We start from the raw sequence: 22,621 nt of genomic DNA, 5'->3' as shown, positions 1-22,621 counted from the left end.
GTATTATTATTTAATCTATTTTTGAGACCACATATAGAATAAAAAAAGATTAGGTGTAAATATAAATTGTTAAACATAAGTATATGATTTTAGTTTAAAAAAAAAACACTATTTCTTACCCCTTTTAAATGCTCTCTACCCCACAATGATCCAAAGAAAGAACTATACAATAAAAAGAATTTTCTTCTGAAACTATTTCAGTTGGGTTTCAATAATAATATCTAAAAGTTCAATATCAATAATAATATCTGATTTATCCGATCCTGTTGAATCAGGTTAGTTTATCCAAAATTGATTGTTTCATTTGAATTATTCAATTTAACTTAGTCATTGTAATGTTTCCTATTTCAGTTACAAAAATTCAAAATTAAGATGGAACAGTTTTTACATAAACGCATTCTATAAAATTCAATCGTACAGAATCAAATTAAATTGAACAAATTGTATTGTTGTCGAAATGACATGTCTCGCTGAAATAGAATTTATTTAAGTGAATCAAACCTACAACGACTGTTCTTCTGTTTTCTTTTAAATAATCTAACCTTCTCAGAGTTTAAATCTATAGCAAAATACGTTTCGTTTGAATCACTGAATTTCTCTCTCTACGATTATGTGGTTAGACTGGCACCGTTAGAAGCGGAATGGTTGATGTTAAAAAATGAGCACCACGATCAATTTAGGCTGATGTAGTTTCCGTTCTATTCGTCATCGGGGTTACAGTCACATTATAGATCCCAGTTATTGGAAATGAAGTGCGAACTTGTACTAGCCGCGTACAAATTTTCTTATCACATTCTAACTCATCTATCGAATTTTCTCAATTACAAGTACTCAATTTTATTTATTCACTTCGATTTTTCACATTCACTATTACTCCATCAATACTATAATTCATGATGCACTAAACACGTTATTACAGTGTTTACTTTCTTCCATTTTTTGCATATTACCCGAATGACTATTCAGAAGAAAATGACTATTCCACGTAATGTAGCATATTAATAAAAATACAGTTGTTAAAACTCAATTAATAAAATTGGTAAGACGTTCTTTTTACAGAGTGCTTCAATAATTTAGGAATCGTTTAGTAGTAGTTAATTAAACTTTCGACTCATAATGTACTGACTCATAACGATGTTCTTCACTGTAATGAATTTTTCGTTCGATGCTATTGTCCATTTTCAACAGGAGATACAGATTTATAAAAGTAACGGGGCGATCAAGATATTTACGTACAGAAGGATGGGGAGAAAGTAAGAATGAAGTAGCTCAAGCAAGGTGTGAAAATCTCGTAGGGTGATGAAATAAATATTGAAAGATAGAGGAAGAAAGAAAATGTCATTTGTGTGAAGATTGTTTTGAGACACTGGGACACCTAGTAGAGAGATTGTAGAAAAGCAAAGTAAGGCGTTGCAAAATAGAGAGATGAATGAATGGAATAGCAGACGAGGGGATCAACGTGCTAAAAGGAAGGAGAGTTGAGAAGAGAAAAGAGAAAAGTTAAGAAACTTCATGTACCATTAACGTTTGAGTAATATTTGATATTACAATGAATATACATCTTATTATATCTTAGGCACGGCTGAATTTTGCGCGAACGAATTTGTTCATAACTAAATTACCATTTTTCTTGATATGTACTTTTCTTAGTGTAGCCATATATGTATACATATCTCTTTTTCTTAGTGTATTGTATATATGTATACACTGTCATTTTAATCGTTCACTTTAACATCTAATAATACAATTGGGCAAAGCATGAAACATCCGCAAACATCACCATAATGGCGCGTCGTAATTTCCAATCGACAAAATAAATTTACAACAATTCCATGAATGATATGTCTAGAATAATTTAAGTAAATCGTTATATAGTTAAGTAAGGTAATTAAGTAAAATCATTAAGTACATAAGTAAAGATTTTGTAGTTGCATTAAATATAAAGTTTCAAACCGGCTTTTTACTCTTCGCTAATTAAGCCGTTTATTGTGAAAGTGGTCCAAGTCTATTTATTCAATAATTTAGATATTTAATAACTTTCCGTCTCAATAAATGTAAAAATATTTATAACTGACGACATGATAGTATAATATATAACGTAAACAAATTATGTGTAACGTGGAAACGTAAGTATTCAAATAACTAGCACGATATTTGTGGAAACTGATGTCAGGCTACTTACAAAATAAACGGTTGAATTATTATTCAAAAGCTCGACAGAATTGAAATTTTTCATTTTTTATAAAATGTAATTGCGAGTACACCTCTCCCCAGGTGATATTGAAAAGTCTAAACTCTCTTAATTTTGACAAGCTTTCTAAATCATGTGTTCCACGCAACTAGCCTTCTATTTTTCAATACTTTCCAATTCATGGACACGATGGCAAATTCCCTGCTGCTATTCACAGAGTCAGGAAAGCACTTGTACACAAACAATCAAAAAGTGTTTAAACGGGATGGTATGCAGTAACAGTATTTGAAAAGGAAAGCAGTACTCGCTCACCTACTTCCTGGGAGACGTATGCAGATGTCTAGAACATTCTCGATCGACCGGTACACTCAACTATACTGTTGCACGTCCATATCTATCGACAATAATCTCGACAGGCCAATCTTCACATCAATGTCCTCCATCTTCCCACAAGAAACCGTGAACCATGATTACCGATCATCCTTTCACAGGTCACAGTGCACAGACTCCTCGAATTCCTGACACCGGGACACATGGAACCCGAAATTCCCTCGGAGTTTCCGCAGTTTATCCGCTTCGAGCACTTGAAACTTCCAAGGACTTCAAGTTCGCCGGCTTTAAACGACTGATCGGCGACACATCCGTTCGCTAAAACTTTCCGACAAAACACCGTGGAAAACTGTTGTCAGCAACGCAAGACGGTCGAATGTGTCAGGTGAAGGGGTACGTTGTCCCAGAAACGGTTTGAATTGTCAACGAAAGTGGCCGATTACGAATCGGCGGAGCAAAGAGCCGGGCTCGATAGGATCCTCTAGGCGATGTCCCAGAAACAGGAAGCCGCGATCGAGGTCGCCTTTTCCACCATGTGACGGTGACCAGTGACAGCCGCGTGGAGGTCGGTGTGGGACTGACCATGACCTTGCTCCCGGCCGAGTGTCAGCACGCTGGATCCATCGGGATGGGAGCGGGTTACGAACCTTTCGAAGCCGAGCACGCCCCATAACGGTCGACGACTGCCCCCCCCCCCCCACCCTCTACTACGCAGACCCATTTCCATAGTGATCTACTCTGAGCGCGCCGGGCCCCCTTCCTGGGCCCAGTTGCTCTGAGAGTGGGGCGAAAGTGCCGTTTTCGGCGCTCGAAGAAACGCTTTTTCCTTGTTTCGTTTGGTGATTGTCTCTTATGCGTGGAGTCGAGCAATTTTTCAATTAAAAATTGTTAGAACGTCTTGTTTTGCCATTAGAACTAGTGAATGACAAAAAATTACTTCGTGGGATACGAAACACGTAAAATACTTAGAGATAGTGTTGCACGATTTTTTTAACTCGTTAAAATGCTTTGGGAACAAAATTCTCAAGGAATTCTGCATTAAAGTAGCTTTGCATATTTGCTATCTGTGAAAGTGGTTCAATTTTTCAGCATTAAAATAAAAATGATTCAGAATTCAGCTTTTTTCTTTGACTATCGCTACAGTGATCGGATTAGATACAGGAAATAGAACAGCTTCTTTATAATGCAATGCAATACAATACAATACAATGCAATGCAATGCAATGCAATGCAATGCAATGCAATGCAATGCAATGCAATGCAATGCAATTCAATACAATACAATACAATACAATACAATACAATGCAGATCCAGAAGATTCTAGGCTCTATTCGAACATGTTTGAAGGCGTTTAAGTCTGATTGATAGTTCTCGTAAGTTCATATTAAAAGTAAGATTTAAAGGTAAACATAATCCTGTTAAAATGTGTTAGAAACTGTATGGGCAATGTTTAAAAGTGTTTAAAAGCCCTTCAAACGTCAAATTGAATGTTATTTCATAAATATATAAAATTCTAACGCTAAATCTTAAATTATGATTTTGCAATATTAATTAAAATGATATTGGTAAGAAAACAATGTTCTATTTGTGAATGCTCAAAAATGTTTGAAATCATTGAAAGTTCTTGGGGAGTGTCGAAAGGTATTTGAATATATTTAAAGTGTCTGTCCAAAGGGTTTGAATATGTTCAGAGATGTTTAAACATCTGTAAAATGTCATATAAAATGTTTATAAAACTTAAAGGACCATGTGATGTTCAAACATATCTGTAGGTGTTTGACAATGTTTAAGATTGTTCGAAAGTTTACGTAAAATTTATAAATAATTTCCGTGAACGTTTAAATAAATCGTATACACAACAAACATACTGATCCTAACTGTTGAAAGTTTACAAATTATTCAAAGTCAAAATTAGTAATTAATAATTATTAAAATTAAACAATATTTATTCACGATTTACAAATTTCACAACGTACAATAATACAGATTTTAATTGAATTACAATTTTTTTATTTACAGTCTATTTGTTAGAGAATAATGAATATTGTATGGGCACGATTTGGATGTCAAAACAATTCAACGAAACGAATTCGAAAGAATGTCGTAAATGGGATTTGGATTACTGTAGCCTACTACCATAGATTCCTGAATAGTTAATACCCTCATCTAGAAGCTACGAACTATTAAACTATTCCAAAAACACGCAACGTTTATAGTTGTATGTAATCGTTTTCGCAATCGTCCTGGTACAAAATATTTATTTGCGTTGGGATGGTACTACCCTGAAACACAGAATGTCCATTGCTTATTAATACTTCTGTGACATGTGGACTGTTTATTTTCACTTATATTTATCAAACGGTATTTTTGAGTTTCAATTATAATTAACAAACGTTGTTTTCACATTTCATTTATGTAGAGTAACGTTACGGTTACTTCTTGTTATAACTTTTCTCTTCCTTTAGTCTGCGATTATAGTTAATAAATATTCCTATTTGTTACAAAATTGTTGAATACATTTTAATATATGTTGTCAATATTGCAAGTACAATTGTATATTCTCATATAAATATTGATCATAAATATGTTATGAAAAAAGAAAATTCTGTAAAAAATACTTAACAATTTACTACAATCATTGCGGTTACAGTAATGTAATGAGAACTGATTTAAAATTTCGTAAAATTATATCATAATTAAATAAAGTTCATGAATGACGTGGGAATTTGGGAATACAGAAACGGTTATTGATTTTAAATTGTTAATGGCATCGTTAAAATAAAAATTGTTAAAATCATTTTCAGTCAGTTCAGAAAAATTTAAATTAAAGTTATACTGTAAATTCTATATTATATTTTACAAAAATAGCATTTGAATACATCTTATCAATATAATAAAAATACAATAAGTAGTTTGAATATTTTTAAAATTGCCATTGTAACCGTTAACTGAAGAAATTATTTCAAACTTTAACAAAATGTCATTGCAATGTAAAAGTAACAAATTATTTAAATTTTAAAAAAACCGTGACAATGATACTGCAATATTAATATTAAGACAGGAGAAAAATTCAAAGTTACTTTAAACATTACTAAAATCGTCATTGTAATGTAAAAGTGAAAGAATGATTTTAAATTTTAATATGATATAAGCGAACATAGTTTATCGATAAAATAAACATGTGTAAACTATTCTAAACTTTACTAACACTTTCATTGGCAGTAACACTGAAAACTAGGTGCTTCACTAATTTCAAGAAGCTATTTTAAATTGGCAAAGCCATTCAATAAAGGAGCAGCAATGTTTAACCAGGCAAAAACGTAGAAACTTTCCATTGGTTCGAATACAGAAGTGTAAAAATGGACGTTTCCGTGATGCGTGATACGCGTCACGTACCCGAAGAGCGACAGCCAGTATTCGAGGAGCCATTTCTTGACGTCATAGAACCAACTTACGGTAAAGAGCTCTCTTGGCCGTTATACGGCTACGACCTACTTACCGTTGCGACACCGACGCTGTTATGTGTCGTCGTTAACGACCATTGAATCACAAATCGAACCGCGGTATTGTTATAAACAACCGGCGAGGTAACGCTTCGATATCTCTTACGTCATATCACGTTTACCAAATAACTTTTGTAAAGAACTCGATCATGTTTATCCTAATAAATGTTTCTTTTCTTTTATGTACTCCTTCCCTACCTGTAATCCGTTACAGCATAAGTAAATATAACAATTCATCTATGAACTAAATTAATAGATAAAATACACAACTGTAATAACGTTACAAGAACTTATGGATACGATTATATTATTTTGATCTTATTACAAATATTAAAAAACAGAAGATATTTTCATATAACTTTAATGACTAAAATGATTTTCTTTTTTAATTTTGCTATTACATGAAATTTCTAAAAAGGACTCGTTTTGAACCTTTTTTATCTGAACCACTGATATTGATGGATTGAAAAAAATTGCAGATTTTGGACACTTATTGGTAGAAAATGAAAAAAAATCAAGGAAACACTGCGATTTCCACGATCTTGAATTTGTTGTAACTTAACAATGTTTATCGATTTCGACATAACAGCAAAATTAAACAAAAGCATTTTATTCATTGTCTAATGGACATGTTCATCTATCATCTAAAAAAAGCTCAAGTCATATGATTCAGTTTGAAAAAAGATGTTGCATTTTAAAAGGCGTGCGAATACTTTTGTGGGCGACTGTACACGTATGTTTTTTTGAGCAATTTGCAAGGGTTCTGAACATTTTACTTTGACGCTTCGGTGTTGCAACAAACAATTCAGGAAAAAACAATTGTGTTTCTTGAAAGTTCAATGTAGGACTCCTCGATCTCCAAAATATAAATTTTGGAGACGAATAACGTTGTAATTTAAATTCCATTTAAGTCTAGATTAAGTCTTGGTTAGGTGTGTAAATATTGTACTTTGCCAAGAAACAAAAATGTAACGATGATTATAGGTATAAAACCGTACATAGTGAAATCCTTAACAACATGTTTCAAAACCATAAATATCGATGAGAAATCACTGTAGCAAATAATTAACTAAAATATATAAATATCTGCACTCGAAGGTTCCGGAGCAGCGCCATTCAAAATTTATCTTCATTGTCTCCGTAGTGGAGTCCTCGAATTGTGAAGGTAAATTTTAAATGGCTCGAATCCAGAAAACTCTCAAGTGTAAATGGTTAACATTGTTGTTTCTTGCAGTCCAAGTTGATCTAAGACAAACTCGTTCACTAATGCGATCCTTTCATTAATGTTTACAGGAGGATGTTGCGGGTTGATGAAGAAGAGAACCATCGTGGGAGGCTACGCCTTCACCTGGTGGTTCGTCACCGACGTTCAACGTCTGTCGTTGGAGGTGATGACCTTGAACCCTGTATGCGAGAGCGTGGAAACTGCTCAAGGTGTACCACTGACCGTCACGGGGGTCGCGCAATGCAAAATCATGAAGGCCGACGAGCTGCTGCACACTGCCAGCGAACAGTTCCTCGGCAAAAGCGTGCACGAGATCAAATCGACGATCCTCTCTACCTTGGAGGGCCACCTTCGAGCTATATTAGGTGAGGTTTCACGATTTAAAAGGTTTGCGTAATTCTGAGAATTCTTTTCAGAAGTACATTGCGGATGAATCGATTTATCGTTGATATACGCTACGTCTCATAACTAAGACTGGGGAAAAATAGATTTTTGAAATAGTAAATAGAGTACAAATATTTTTATCATTTCGTACAGAATTTGGCAAGTAAACTTTCTTTAAACAGTAGTACCATATCATAGAAATGTAAATGCTAATAGATTTTTAATATATTAATTGATTTTTAGTGGGGGTGATATCAATTATAATACGTTTTCACTATAGAATTCAATTATAATTAACCATTTGCACTTGAAGCTGTTTTAACTATAAATCTAAAATAATTTTCCTAGCTTATAGGCCTTATAATAGGCTTTTAATAGAAATTAATTTATTTCAAATATGAGTGATAAAGCCTGAATATATAGAACAATAGCAAAGGCTTTGTAAGTTGTTGTCGTTCACAAAAATATAATAGAAAATTTGAATGGTAGCTTCGAAAGTGCACACAAAAAATACCAAAAAACACAACTTTTTAGCGTACAACTTTTTTGTAAATATTCGCAAACGTTAATGTAAAAAAATTGCGGTCTACAGGAAAATGCGGACATACGAAACCGATCGATTTGTTACTATATAATAAATTAATACATTAATTAATTACTACATAATTGCGATTAGTATACAGGGTGTCATGTAACTGTTAGTACAACAGAATAATAACATTTTTTTCGTTTCATGCTCCGTATTCGAGAAAGCGCGCTATTCGGTTGTTCGAACTTATTAACGGGGAAATAATTACTCGGAAAACACACAGAATACTTCTTTATTGCACTGGACGAGAGGAAGCGATACGTTCTCGTTGCACGTGGTCTTCTCAATGCGATCGCGTGTCGCCGCGGTCGCTATTCGCGCTCTCTCTCTTTTGTTTTTTCCTAGGGCGGGATTTTCTTACAATGCAAACTATGCATTCGCTCCAGCATTCTCAACATCGGTTCTTATTCAATAATATTATTTCTTCGATTTACTTTTCCTCGAAAACGGAGCCTCGAGTGAAAACATTTATATCATATTTACGACTTACTTTTTGACATAGAGTCAACCTCTATCCGATTGTACTACTAATTACATGACGTCCTTTACAAGCGTTGAAGAAAGTAAAACGAATTTTGTTCATTGACTTCGATAGGCACCCTCTCGGTGGAAGAGATCTACAAGGATCGAGATCAATTTGCGACGCTGGTGAGGGAGGTAGCGGCTCCAGACGTTGGCCGCATGGGTATCGAAATCCTATCGTTTACGATAAAGGATGTCTACGACAACGTTCAATACCTGGCGTCCCTTGGCAAAGCTCAGACTGCGGCTGTTAAACGCGACGCCGACGTTGGCGTCGCCGAAGCGAACCGCGACGCCGGCATTAGAGTTAGTATGCTCACCGAACTGTTAGTTCGGTGCACATGGAAAGCCGGATTTTTTCTAAAAAGTAATAGAAACTGCGAAAGTAAAACTTTTTTCAAGGATACGTTATCCTCGTAATAGACAGTGAAATTATACAAAATTATACAAAAGAATTATAAAATCAGTAGAAAAAGACGTTCACGAATAATGAAAATCCAAGATTTTATGTACACCAATTACATATAAATTCTTCTACATTTATAGTAAAACTACCATTTTACTTTAGTAGTTCGATCAAATTCACTATTTTATTGTGATGGTTTCATCCCTTATTATATCGTTTTGCGTACAGCTATAGATCGCCATCTATTTGCGCGGCTAGAATGACCTTGAGTTATAGGTTGCTGGATTCGTCTTAAAATCGGTAATAATGTCATCGAAAAAAAAAAACATACTTCCATTTGAAAAAACATCGATGACCTTGAAATCTCAAAAAATATGATCTTTAAAAAAAATCAATTTCCACCACAACATGTGCCCCTTCGAACCAAACAATTTGCTTTGTAACACTTTATTTGCCCCACCCTGTATAATATATCACTTGAATGTTAAGTAACTCCTGTATTCTAATTCAGGAAGCAGAATGCGAGAAAGCTGCGATGGACACGAAATATAACACCGACACAAAGATCGAAGACAATGCCAGACTCTTCCAGCTGCAGAAAGCGAACTTCGATCAGGAAGTGAATACAGCGGTACGTTTATGTTTATATTATAAAACCTACATCTATTTATTCAGTTTGTATTTGTTGATGTGATATGTAGTATGATACTGAAGCGATAAACAACAATTTTTTACTGAATTCTTTACTCATTCTTTTTAAAGCATAAGTTATAGTATTATCGTCATTATTATTATGGCTATTATTTACTGCAAGCCTTGCCTTTAGGATTAGAATAACATACAATTTATAAAGTACATGTTTTTCTTTTGTATCATAATACAACTTATACTACTAATATATGTATGTATAAGTGTAGTATAAAGATTTATTTTGATTTATTGTAATGCTTGTCTTTCAACTTAGGATGGCTTGCAGCCTATATATACTATTACATATTATAGACTAAAAATAATAAGTACTACATAAAGCCTCTTAATTATGCATATGTTCTACAGAAAGCTGAGGCTCAACTTGCCTACGAACTTCAAGCAGCAAAGATAAGGCAACGAATACGAAACGAGGAGATCCAAATAAAAATTGTTCAGAGGCGCAAGCAGATTGAGGTGGAGGTGCAAGAGGTCCAGCGAAAGGAACATGAGCTCCAAAGTACTGTACGCTTACCAGCGGAGGCAGAGCATTACAAAATTGGCAGAGTGGCTGAAGGAAAAAGGTACTAATGCACTAATAAATACATATTATTGACTAATATGTTACAAACTTGATGAAAAACAATGAAATAATAATCATATTGCTTTGAGCATGGAAATATAACATTAGGTAGCAAATGTAACTGCCTTAAGCATTGGTCATATTGTTGCTGTTTTAAAAGTGGTCATTATTAGTCAGTACTAATTCGTTTGTATTAACAATACGTGAAAAATCTATTCACTATATTATAAAATTCCAAAGAATAAGTTCTTCCATTTGAGTCACAAGATCAAAATGGTTCTGTATGGACAGACCACTTCAAAGCATATGCTTTATAATAATAAGTATATTTCAGGTAATAAAATTCTGTTTGTTTAGTAATGTTAAAGAAAATATGAATTACTGACCTCGTCACACATGTCTACCTTGCAGGATGTTGCACAAATATCTAGGATTTTTCCTATAAATTGTACGGATAAACTATAGATCAGCATAAAGTTTTTGTTAATTATTTGAATAATGGGACTCCAATCTCGTCTGTAGCAAGTAGCTACTATAGTATCATGTCTCTACTTTTCATTCTTTTTAGAATGAGTCAGTTATCATTAAGAAAGGTTCTCAGAGACTTTAATGTATAGTTTGATCACTTCCTAAACTCAGTCGATATGTATAGATATTTTTTGGTAACTATATTGTTATCATTTTGAGCTCAGTATTAATTAGTTATACTGTTTCCAGGACACAAACTATGGACGCTGCCCAAGCTGAGGCTGAAAGAATTCGACTCATTGGAAAAGCTGAAGCTCAAGCTCTGGAAGCAATAGGAGTATCGGAGGCAGAACGTATGCGAATGAAAGCTATCGTGTACAAGAAGTATGGAGAAGCAGCTATTCTGAACATTGCATTGAACGCTTTACCAAAGGTACAAAATTACCATCGACTTTGTTAAACTTGTTAATTTTCATTTAGTTCCTTGTACTTGTTATTTGTTAATTTTCATTCAGTTATTAATACTTATTACTTGTTAATTTTCATGTAGTTTTTAATACTTGTTGCTTGTTAATTGCTATAAAAAATTCGAATTCGTCTACAAATTTTGGTATTTGATGATTCTTACGATATCTCTATAATATTATACAATTTGTGATTTGGATGGGTACTACACAATGATGTGCGGTTGATACACAACTCATCAAATGGCGGGAACGTTTAACCCTTTGCACTCCGAACGATTTTGGACATTGGCTACCAGCTACTCAGCGGCACTTTACGGCAGAAACAAACATTTACAAACCCCCGTATTATTTATTATAATTTTGGAACTAAGTAACGTATTATAATGATATTGGTCTTATATGAATTGGTTGAGATCGAGGAATGTAAATTTGCAAAAAAATCAATATATTATTGTTTATAATTTTGTACAGTATGATAAATTTTGAAACACTCCCCAATATGCATTGTAGGCTCATTAGTGCATGTTTGACAATAATAATTTATTTGACGCCTGCCACCAGATGTTTTCCTGTTAGAACAATATTATTAACAATATTAACAATATTATACATAAACAATATTATATTATTTGTTGTCTAATCTATTGTCCGCAGAAGATGTGGATGGACGCGTTCTGGATACGCGAAAATCGCCCCACAATTGGTCAATTAGTGTTTTGACAAACTTGTGGTGTGTCATTGGCGTTTCATTATTTGTTTGTTTTGTTTGTTTATCCACTAAGCAAAGAATCACTTCTCCGATTTTCTCACTCTTTAGTTCTTATGTGTACTGCTCGAAGTTTCAGACTGAGCTCAGCTTTGAAAATCTTTTCCTCCAGATTTAGACTTGTTTATTTATAATATATATTTATATATATATTTATTTATAACTCTCACTATACAGTGCGTGCTATATTCGCATGCCGACCTTTTTTCTACAAACTCTCCTTATCGCTCTTTTCAAGTGGTGTTGACAAGTGCTCGGACCGTCGTGAGCACGCCTCTCACGATCTCGTCAGACACAAAACCCGCTTACAGTTTTTGTTTATACTTAGTAATTTTACAATATTTTAATTTGATTTCTTGTGCCATTTCAAAAGGAAACTTCAGACAAACATGCGTGTCTCAAAAAGTTGCGCTGAAATAACTCAATTCCCCGTAATCACTAATAAACTTGAATGTCCCCTGAGAGGGGACAGCTGAGTGGTATGCTAGAATTTCGATGTCCCCTGAGAGGGGACAGCGGAGTGCAAAGGGTTAAATTTAAAACACTGCAATTGATAGAATAATATTAAATAAAACAAGTTTATTTTTCTTTATGATTGCACAGATTAACACTGTGTTACGTTTTCTAGATTGCAGCTGAGGTAGCAGCTCCATTGGCCAGAACGGAGGAAATAGTTCTTCTGGGTGGAAACGATACAACCAGTGGAGAAATTACACGCCTTGTAGGGCAAGTACCTCCAGCTGTTCAAGCACTGACCGGTGTAGATCTTTCAAAAGTATGTTTACAAGGTGTTCAGCCATCTAAAATGTGTATAATGTCCAGAAATAATTCTATAAAATTTCGAACAAATTCTAATACTTATAATAATCTTTATGCACTTATGGCAGGGAGACGGGTATAGTAAGAAAGATTGTTAGCATTTGAGTTTGACCTATGATAAATCCGGTAGGCGGAACAAATTCATTTTTTACACCCCATAAATGTTATCACACTTGCAAATACAGTCACTTTCGTGTTTTCTCATAATTCAAACACAGTATAGTCTTTCCGCTGAGTCTTGCACTATTTATCACTGTGAAGCTGCCATGCATTGTTTTGCGCTTTGGTAGTACAGTAGTACGTCTATTGTCCAAACTATTAATTCGAGAAGAAATTTAATTTATAATGGTAAAATACCAGTATTAATTAGAAGTAATATAAATAAAGACGATACCATTAAGTAGTTCAGATAATTGACGTTCTGCTAGATTTTAAACAGTATTAAAGCATAAACTGTCGTTTTATTGGTTGTTCTTTAAATTTTCAGGTGTTAGGAAAAATACCGGGGGCAAAGTAATGGCGGACAGAGTAAGATAGAACGGTGACCAGGCGATCAGACATTCGGAATCAGCTGAGGAAAGAAGCAAAACTTTCTACTGCCAAAGGTTTCTCTGCTATTCTTTCATCCACCGATGACACTCCACCTTTTTCTCATTCCCAAATAACTCTACCTCAAACGTAGATGAAACCACGTTGAACACAACCGATCAGATCGGCCGTGTCTCCGCTACAAACGTGTTTAACACATTCAGGACACTGTGATCAATAGATTCATTAAACGATCATCTTAGAGAACCCTTCTTTGCTACTGCTGAATGACTGTCTAACTATTTTCTAGCTAAATCTGCAAGTCTCTAAGATCCAACATAGTGTGGCCTGGCGATAACTATCTACTATTTTTAACAAGCCAGTTGGCAAATACAGTAACCCCTGGTCTATAGCGTTCAAGTCCATTTTGACACAATGTTTCATAAATGTCGTCGTTAAATTGCTAGTTATTCATTCAAATGCAATAAGAAAATCTTCAAAGATATATTTAACACGCTGGCAATATTGAAACGTAACAGAGAATTAAATGAAATCACTTGAAGATCCGAGCAATTCAAAATTATTAAAATGACTTGTATGCAAGGGGTCGAGGTCTCATGTATGATGCTGGAGCTAGCGTGTTAAAAGCATTGATAAGCAAAGGTCGAAATGGATCTGAACTCAGCTGCGTAACAGTAAGAAATGTCTGTTTTTTAAGAATTAAGAATGTTTATGGGTGAAACTGAATTGTCCTGAGTGTATTAACGTTGATCACATTACCAACACTTCGTTCCTCGCGTTACACATTGTCATGAAACGCACATTGCCCAATCAATCTCTGTCACCGCCGTGCATAATGTTCTCCAACGCGTTCCGCTCTTGCGACTATCAAGCCAATCGACGAAGACTCTTCAAGGTGACAGCTTCAATGTGCAAAATTCTCTTCATGCCCTCTAAGTTGACGCTTAGGACACAATAACTTCTGTTCAGTATCATTGTTGGTAGGTAATACTCTACTGAATATGGAGGATTAAACAAATAGCTGACTAGAAATCAGTGTTTTTGACTTTGCTGATAACTGTAAGTCTTGTTGATATCAAATCATTGATACAGTCAACAAGAAGCAAGAAGAATTTTCTGTTGTCTCACTTTATTGTCACGATTGAGGTTTAACCCTGGAAGGTTAACTCTTTTTTGGAGATTACAGATGCCCTAGGTGCATCAAAGTCCTATGAGTTGCTTTAGGTGTGGTTTATAAGCATAGTGTTTTAAGAGAATAACTCGAGGAAACTCATTAACATTATCTTAATATTAATAGATTGATACTCTGAGATTAGATAATGATCTGAGATTATTACGATGACACGTTGAGAAGCTGTATATTCACAGATCTTTAATGATTTCATTTTACTGCTTATAATCAATTATTGATGTGTAATGGGATTGATCATTGTTGCCAACGTTTTGTTGATTCTTCTAATTACCTGCAAGTGAAAAGTGTGCAAATTAATTTCATATATTTCATAGTTAGAATTTATTTCATAGTTTAAAATTTAGTAGTGGATAGATTATCATTCAAAATATTAATGTTAGTGCCTTCTCAACTATATGGAGCACTTGGCAACTTAAGATTGGTACGACAAAACTTACTAACCTTAAGTTGGCACTACAAAATACAGTAAGCGACAGATGAATCTTTCAATTAAAACACGCTATGATACTCGTGAAACGATAAAAAGGTATTTTAAATGAAACTGTACGTTGTGACTAGAATTAGAAAACTCATTGAAAGACAGGAAAATATTCGACTTTAACCTAAAAATTAAGGTTGGTATTACAGAAGTCATTAAATAACAGGAATATTTTTGAATTTAAATCGGAGATATAATTAAGAATAGACAAAGGTACCTAATTAGTTTACGCTTCTACTAACTTATGAAATTAAAACGAAGAAAATACTGTCAAGATGCCTTTGGCAAGAATAATTATTTATTTACACGAAATAACGTTGAAAAATCGATACAAATGGGAGAAGCATTTGTACTAATTCAGAGACGTACTTACATTAAATGATATTAATTCAATTAAATTACGTGAACCTATCAGAAGAATCACAGTTAAATCAGGTGATTTAATAAAAAGAAGGAATACAGTCTCTTATTCAAGAAGTATTAATAATTATACAGCTTTTTAACTGGTCTTTGACAATTTTTACGGAGAATGCTCGTTAACTGAAGAACAAAAATTGCAAAGCAGAACAAAAATCTTAGACATACAACACACTTCAAGGTTCACTCTCTCTGTTAATTCTCAACCACTGGGTCGGAACAGACCCAAGACAGCCTTCCAGGGTTCGAATAAACCAAAGGCGCGACCGCGATAAATACCTTCAGGTTTGCGAAGCGTTTTCCGAACGAGCTTGAAGGAAGGTAATCGACAGAAGAAAAATATGACGACCAGTAGCGGGAGGGACGCAAAAATTCAAAGAACTTGCGACGTAGCCGGGAATCGAATTATATAGGCGAATGCAACATTCGCATAAATTATTGTGATTGAAAATTTTTGATCATTGTGTTCATCATAACATAAGTAACTTAACAAAGAGAAGAAGAAAGGGAAGAGAGAGAGAGAAAGAGTGTGCGAAAGAGAGAGAGAGAGTGTGTAGATGTTTGAACGGAATAGGCGACGTGGAAGTCAACTGTCCGTAGTTGTTGTACATACTCATAGTAACGTGTGTATAATAGAAGCTGAAGGTTGATTGCCTTGCTTGTTTAGAACGACGAGCGACGAATGAACGTATTCCCATAATTAGTGGCACTCGTTTCGCTAATTACGGTCCTGGAGGCGGCTTAGATCAGTCTAAACAATTCCATAATAATTATTCATTCAAAAACTTTTATGTCAATTTTTTTCAATTCGTTAGAACTTAGACAAAAGTGCGATCCTTCGTTTAAAATTTTTATTAATCGACACTGAAGTATTTTATTTGTAAGTAGACGTATTAACGCGCACGTGTTGTGTTTAGTTTTATATATTTGCAGACATCCAAAATATATATTAGCGATTGTTTACATTTACTTGGAGAAAAATTATAGTATTGACCATACTTTGAATTGACGAATTTAGTTAATATGAGACTCTCTGTGCTATGAACATTCTGAGAGCCGTTCTGAGAACAAAGGATGCGGAAGAGTGTCACCGGTCATTCGTCGCGATCGCGTCCGAAATTCTCTCGTTTGACCACGCATCGGAACCAACTCGCACCACCGACAAGTGTATACTAATTATACCAAACCGGAGAAAGTGCCAATTTGTAAATACAGTGTCGTTTCGCCGCCATAGTAAAAGACTATGATATTTAATATTGCGTAACTAGCATTCCGTTGTACCGCACTTTACTATTTCGTTCGCAAGTTGGCCGATAATGGTTCGGTGACTACTTCACACAGAGATATTCGAACTTCTTTCTTTCAGTTGCCGTTGATTTTACATTAGTAAAATTATTACGTTAGATTTTACTACTGAACAATTATATAGCAGTTGTATATCTAACGCTTGATGGTTTGGAGACTTTACTGTAATTTGATTGATTATTATAATTCTTATAGATTCTCAAATTGTTAACGCTTCAAATTGTTTTCATCACACTAAAAGTATATTGTTTTATTGTTTGTCCCATGAGAGACCAGTATTAAAACTGTATATACTATAAGTGTGTAAGATTAGTATAGTTTCGATTGATATCTTCTTTTATTTTTATGTAATTGGAAATTTGATAATTTTTGCTCATATATGTTATATAATGCTCTAATATGAAACAAATTTTGATAGATTACTTTTACATAAAATCCTAATGGAAAATTAAAATTAATAGAAATCCTGTAGTATTTGATTCTAACGATTTTATTTTAATCCATGTATTTGGATTAAAATCTTATAACATTTTATTACTATACGTATATTAACCATATTCTTCATTATATTTGAATTTAACCTCGTTCTACCCTTTATTTCAATTGTACATTTCTAAAGTACAATTCACCTTATTAATATTATTTTAACATTATAGTTTATCTGAAATGTTTATAACTGAATATTTTATTTTTATACTTATAGCAGAACGTTCTTTCAAATATATTCTACACTATATATTCGTTTTTCACAATATATTTTCTAAATACTTTAGTTCTATATTCATAAAATGAAGTTTATTTACTGTTGGTGGTATATTTAAACAGTAATGTTTACCTGAACATTTAGTGGTAGTGCTTTAGTTCTATATTTATTAAATACAATACACTCTAATATTTTATTTTAATATTTCAATTATAATATCCTGATTCTATATTCATACGATAAAGTTTACCTAAATATTTTGTATTAATCTTTTAATGAATAAACTATAGTTCGCCCTAATACTTTATTTCAATATATCAATTTTAAGATCTATCTATTAATTTTACATTTATATGCACAGTATTTCTTGATGGAGTTTATCTAAATATCTTATGCGCACGTGTGTTGTAGTTCTGTATTTATGAAATATTTTCCTTAAATTTTTCAATTATAATATTTTCGTTCTACGTTTCGACAACAATGCTTACTCCACAATATGCTCTAGTTATATTTCAAGAAAGTAATGTCTTCAAACCAATTTCGAGTAAAACATAATCTTACTTCGTCCTTTAAATACCCGTATATTTACCTATTAAATCCTAGACGGGGAAGTGCAAGAACGTGAAACAGTCAGCCATTATAGAAACGTCTTCCCCCCCCCCCCCCCCCCCCCCCCCCCCCGCAGAGCGAAACGCAAGATACAAATAAGCAAGAAATATAGTACATCTAGACCAGTACAAAAAGAGAAAAAAAGAGATGTTATAGAGAAAGAGAGAGAGAGAGAGAGAGAGAGAGAGAAAACTAATTTCGAAATGTCAAATTATAATATTCGATTGCGATCGTTGAAAGTGGTCAGAACCCATACAACCTCTATGTCTATATAATATTTTTAATATAAAACTGTCGGAGCTGTAAATGTCGATTATACTAAAGTAGAACGATCTATTGCCCTATTCCAACGATCTACTACCAAACGTAGACGAGGCTCTAGTAAAACTCAAAGTGTGCGATCTATTTTGACAAATTCCAAAAGTCAAGAAACGTTAGGTCACGTGACGAATTCGTTCGTTCCCATTTTGTTCTTCGACGAGTAAAACGAAACGGTGAATAATTTGTTAAAACATATTCACTTCACGGACAATTTTTATTTCATTTATTTATTTCCCACCAAGTTGCGCGAACATTTAAATTTCTAAATATGATCTGTGAGGTAACTGATCTTGTGATCAGTTTTGGTAGTTTAAAAGTGTTATTCTAAATGACTAAAAAGTTGCTAGACAATTATTGAAAAAAATTGCTAAGAAATATTTAAAGAAATTTGAAATGTTTGTAATATTTTTACGGTGAATTTATTTTGACCCGAACGAATTTATTGTACGACCTAAGAATTTTTGGAACGGTTGTTTCTAAAACTACGTCTAATAACAAAGCTAAGCACAAATTATTTTAAATACTGCGTGGAAGATAATGTAACGACCACTTTCTTATTTATGCCCCGTTTGTCCTGGAACATTGTCGAACACGTGTTCAGATTTTCAACTCTGTCTAGACTCTTCTGACAAACGCCGCTGGCCTCGAAACTCAAAATTGAAACTCAATTCTGATGGAAAAGCTACAATTTTCAACTTTGCGAATCGTTTCGACTTTAACATCAATAATAACGTAAAGAACACAACGTACATTTTTCCCATCTTTAAAAATTCGTAAACGTTCTTGCAATACGAATAAAACAGTACCCTAAAGTCGTATAATGGTAGATCTAATGATACTATAGCAAAAGCTTCAGAAAATTAAATAAAAGATTCAAAAAAATATATTGCTCTAAAAAATCTTAAAAATTGGCGCGCTTTGAGCCTCCGAAACAACAATATAAACATAATTTCTCATTGCATAGTGTAGCAAAAAGTTATACCACCTTGTTCAAGATATACAGAACACAATTAAGCAAATTGCAAGCGTGTAACTGTGATATTTAAAACGCGGAACATCCTGAAAATTCAATGCTCCCGAGAATCGATTAGAAACGCCTACACAATGTTGCAAATCTGTAAATGTTGAAATGTACAGTGACTAGAAGAAGTTCGCAATCGCGGTTTTGATAGATGCGTCTGGACGAACGGTGCATCCTATAAATACCTTGCGAGCAGCGAGTTTATTTTCTAGAGTAAAGGATGATATTTTTTGACTTTTCTCAGAAAGGATCTGCCATGTTAGTGATAAAACTTATTCGGGTCTTGTTTAAGCTACTTTTAGTGATGTTTAGTGCACCCCTTCCGATGGGTAGTCAATGCGAGAACACGCCCGCGCGAGATCTCGGAACCGTCTTCGTGGTGTTTTTATTCGAAATCATAGATCAGGAGTTCAGATCCCCGCTGCGCGAGAACGGCGAAATGGAAATCGAAGAGAATTGACGTCCACGTAGCTTTCGATTTTGATTTGAAATCGACGGTGAAACGATCGCGAACGATTAACTCATTCAGGAGAACGCGACCATGATCGTTTTTACGGTTCTACACTGCCAAAATTAGAGAAACGTCCTGCTCGTTACGAATCATCGTGCGACCATATTTATTATTATGTCTGATCATTTTGCGATGGTTATCGTACTGTACAATTGTAAATCGATAGTATAGACAGATAGCATGATTCCTCGATTCGTTCTATCGGTTTGACATTTTTGTTCTGTAATTGCGGTCTACTATGGCATTGACGGAAACGGGAACGATAATTACTGGCTGCGGATTTTTTTTAAATTTACCGACGGCTAGAAGTATAATCCATATTTATATTGTTACCAAACAAATTTTATTGATTGGAGCATCATTTTATTGACATATTTGACGAAATTTGAGTGCATTTTAATTATTTGTATTAAAATAAATAGAATGTAATATTGGAATTTTACATTTTCATGAAGGAATGATACAAAAATGAATTAAAATTACGATCAAATTAATGTTAAATTGAATTGAAACAACGATAAAATTGAAATAATATTGAATTGAAAGTACAACGAAATTGAAATAAAATTGAATTGGATTTACAATTAAATTCAATTAGAATTGATTTGATATTACAATGAAATTATGATACAGTGGAAATAAAATTGCAACAGAATTAATAATTGTAATAATAAGACGAAACATTATTAAAATTTGAAGCAATACTGAACGGAACATTTTCTTTAATTAAATAAGTTTCAGCAATATTGAATACCTAAACTCGAAAGTTTCTAATATAATGCTTCGATTTGAAAAATAAAATCAATTTTGTGGAAGTGAAACGCTCGATAACTTAGTTATCAGAAATCGATTAACAACTTATAAATTGCTTTGTAATAATTCTATTTTACTCCATCAGCTAAAATTTGCAATAAAAATATCCATCCTCTGCGTGGAATCAATTTGGAAACATCGTTACATTATTTTCAACTTCCAGAAACAGATTTATATTTACATTGTTTCTGTTGCAATTGAGATAAACAATTTTTATCTTGCACAAAAATCTGCAGGCTACATAACACTTCATTCGATGAATCTTTGTAAAAATCACATATTTAAATAATTTAGAAAGTTGCACTTCAATGCTTTGCGACTATGCTTTAATTACGCGAATGTCGATGATTAAAACAGAAGCAAGAATGATTGAGAAATCACAGAAAATGATTCTTTCAACGCAAAAAAACTGTTAATTATTATTTATTTACAATTTCAATACTGATGCAGTCGCTCTTAAACGCGAAGAACAAAAATTTCAACTAGAAGGAATTCATGGAAATTAATAAAAATTAATTGAAATTAATCGAATCTACCAAGTGATATTGACTATATTCAAACAAAATTTGTATAATCATCCGCAGCAATAAATACTAGCCTGAATGTGTTCAGGCGCGTCGTTGGCCGTCGAAAACCGAAGAAACGTGCACAGTTTGCGCGATCCTTGAATCCCCGAGGTTTCACGAAGTGAATTGTAAAGAAGAAATGAAAGAACTATATTTACCGATGTTTTCGAACGATTTTCCCTCTGCTCGACCCCGAGCCTCGATTTCTCTTAATTTGCACTTGTTCCGTTAAGCAAGATACATTTTTCTTCTCGACATTTTACCGTAGATTTAACGCGTCCGATATACAATACCGATGCCGGCGTTATGGTTCCACATCAGTTTTTATATATTTACATTGGTAATTACCGAGTAACGATAAATAGTGCGCAGTGTTTAGTTGAGATTTATAATATACTTTATCGTAGTTCTAAGGTTACGCGACTATAAAACGTGGTACCCGTCACAGCGGAACACAATGCCGTAATTTACTGTTCTTATGGGACGCATTTTTTCCAAGAATTTCGAATGCGAGTAGACCAAGATTAACAATTCGAATGTGTGTTTGCGGTACAGTTGTCCACAAAAACCTGCGTTTCACCGAAAAATTTCGAATAGCTCGAAGAAATGATAATGTTGCGATCTTTAAAAATTCGGGTTAAACAATACTGTTAACAGACATTGAGTGAACATTAGAAAAGAATCGAAAAGTATAATAATAATAATCGTTTCAATGAGTTTCCGAAAAGTTTCGTATATTTGAAATTTGGCGGGAAACAGACTTCTGTCGCAGCCTGTACCCTATTTCTTGCAATCGATTGCGTTTGATATCTCGATATTTTGCTTTTATATTGCTATATTCGAAAACGTGAATAACGTTGAATTTTTTAAAATGTTTGTTTCTCAGCGAATTTGTAATTGAAGTTTTATAACAATACTCGATTACAGTTCCGCTCTTTCATTTATAGTCTCGAGGGTGTTGTACAATCAGTGTAAATGTTGTACAATTAAGTAAATGAAAAAGTTCTACGACTTCCATTTAAACAGAGACAAAAAGATCGATTAGGAGATGCAAATTATTTTGTCGACGTATGATTTCTGTGGAGCAATACTAACGAGATTACTTGAGATTCGATCGATGAACAATGGGAAAACCGGAACCTTTTATTCAAGAGTTTTTATTCATAATTTTATATATATATATATGTAATATGTA

The 22,621-nt window shown here is 33.7% G+C and overlaps 1 protein-coding gene across 3 annotated transcripts in view; it reads left to right on the top strand.

Moving 5' to 3' along the window:
* The first annotated feature begins 7,326 nt into the window (after nucleotides 1-7,326).
* The window catches only part of Flo2 (flotillin-2), a 38,868-nt gene continuing 23,573 nt past the window's right edge, over nucleotides 7,327-22,621 (top strand). The window contains exons 1-7 of one of the 3 annotated variants that reach the window (XR_013494454.1): nucleotides 7,327-7,615; nucleotides 8,819-9,051; nucleotides 9,663-9,782; nucleotides 10,208-10,422; nucleotides 11,139-11,322; nucleotides 12,751-12,897; nucleotides 13,429-13,546. Coding sequence is in view for 2 of the 3 variants with exons in the window: in XM_078186037.1 (XP_078042163.1) it covers nucleotides 7,336-7,615; nucleotides 8,819-9,051; nucleotides 9,663-9,782; nucleotides 10,208-10,422; nucleotides 11,139-11,322; nucleotides 12,751-12,897; nucleotides 13,010-13,039 (1,209 nt within the window). In the remaining variant the exon portion in view is untranslated. Of the gene's footprint in view, nucleotides 7,616-8,818; nucleotides 9,052-9,662; nucleotides 9,783-10,207; nucleotides 10,423-11,138; nucleotides 11,323-12,750; nucleotides 12,898-13,009; nucleotides 17,462-22,621 lie in introns of those variants that run through there. The other 2 variants (XM_078186037.1, XM_078186036.1) reach the window with 2 other exon arrangements.

This window comes from Augochlora pura, chromosome 7, assembly GCF_028453695.1.
Source record: "Augochlora pura isolate Apur16 chromosome 7, APUR_v2.2.1, whole genome shotgun sequence".
NCBI lineage: Eukaryota > Metazoa > Arthropoda > Insecta > Hymenoptera > Halictidae > Augochlora > Augochlora pura.
Note: the sequence above shows the minus strand (reverse complement) of the source record. Positions and strands in the feature narration are given on the sequence as shown.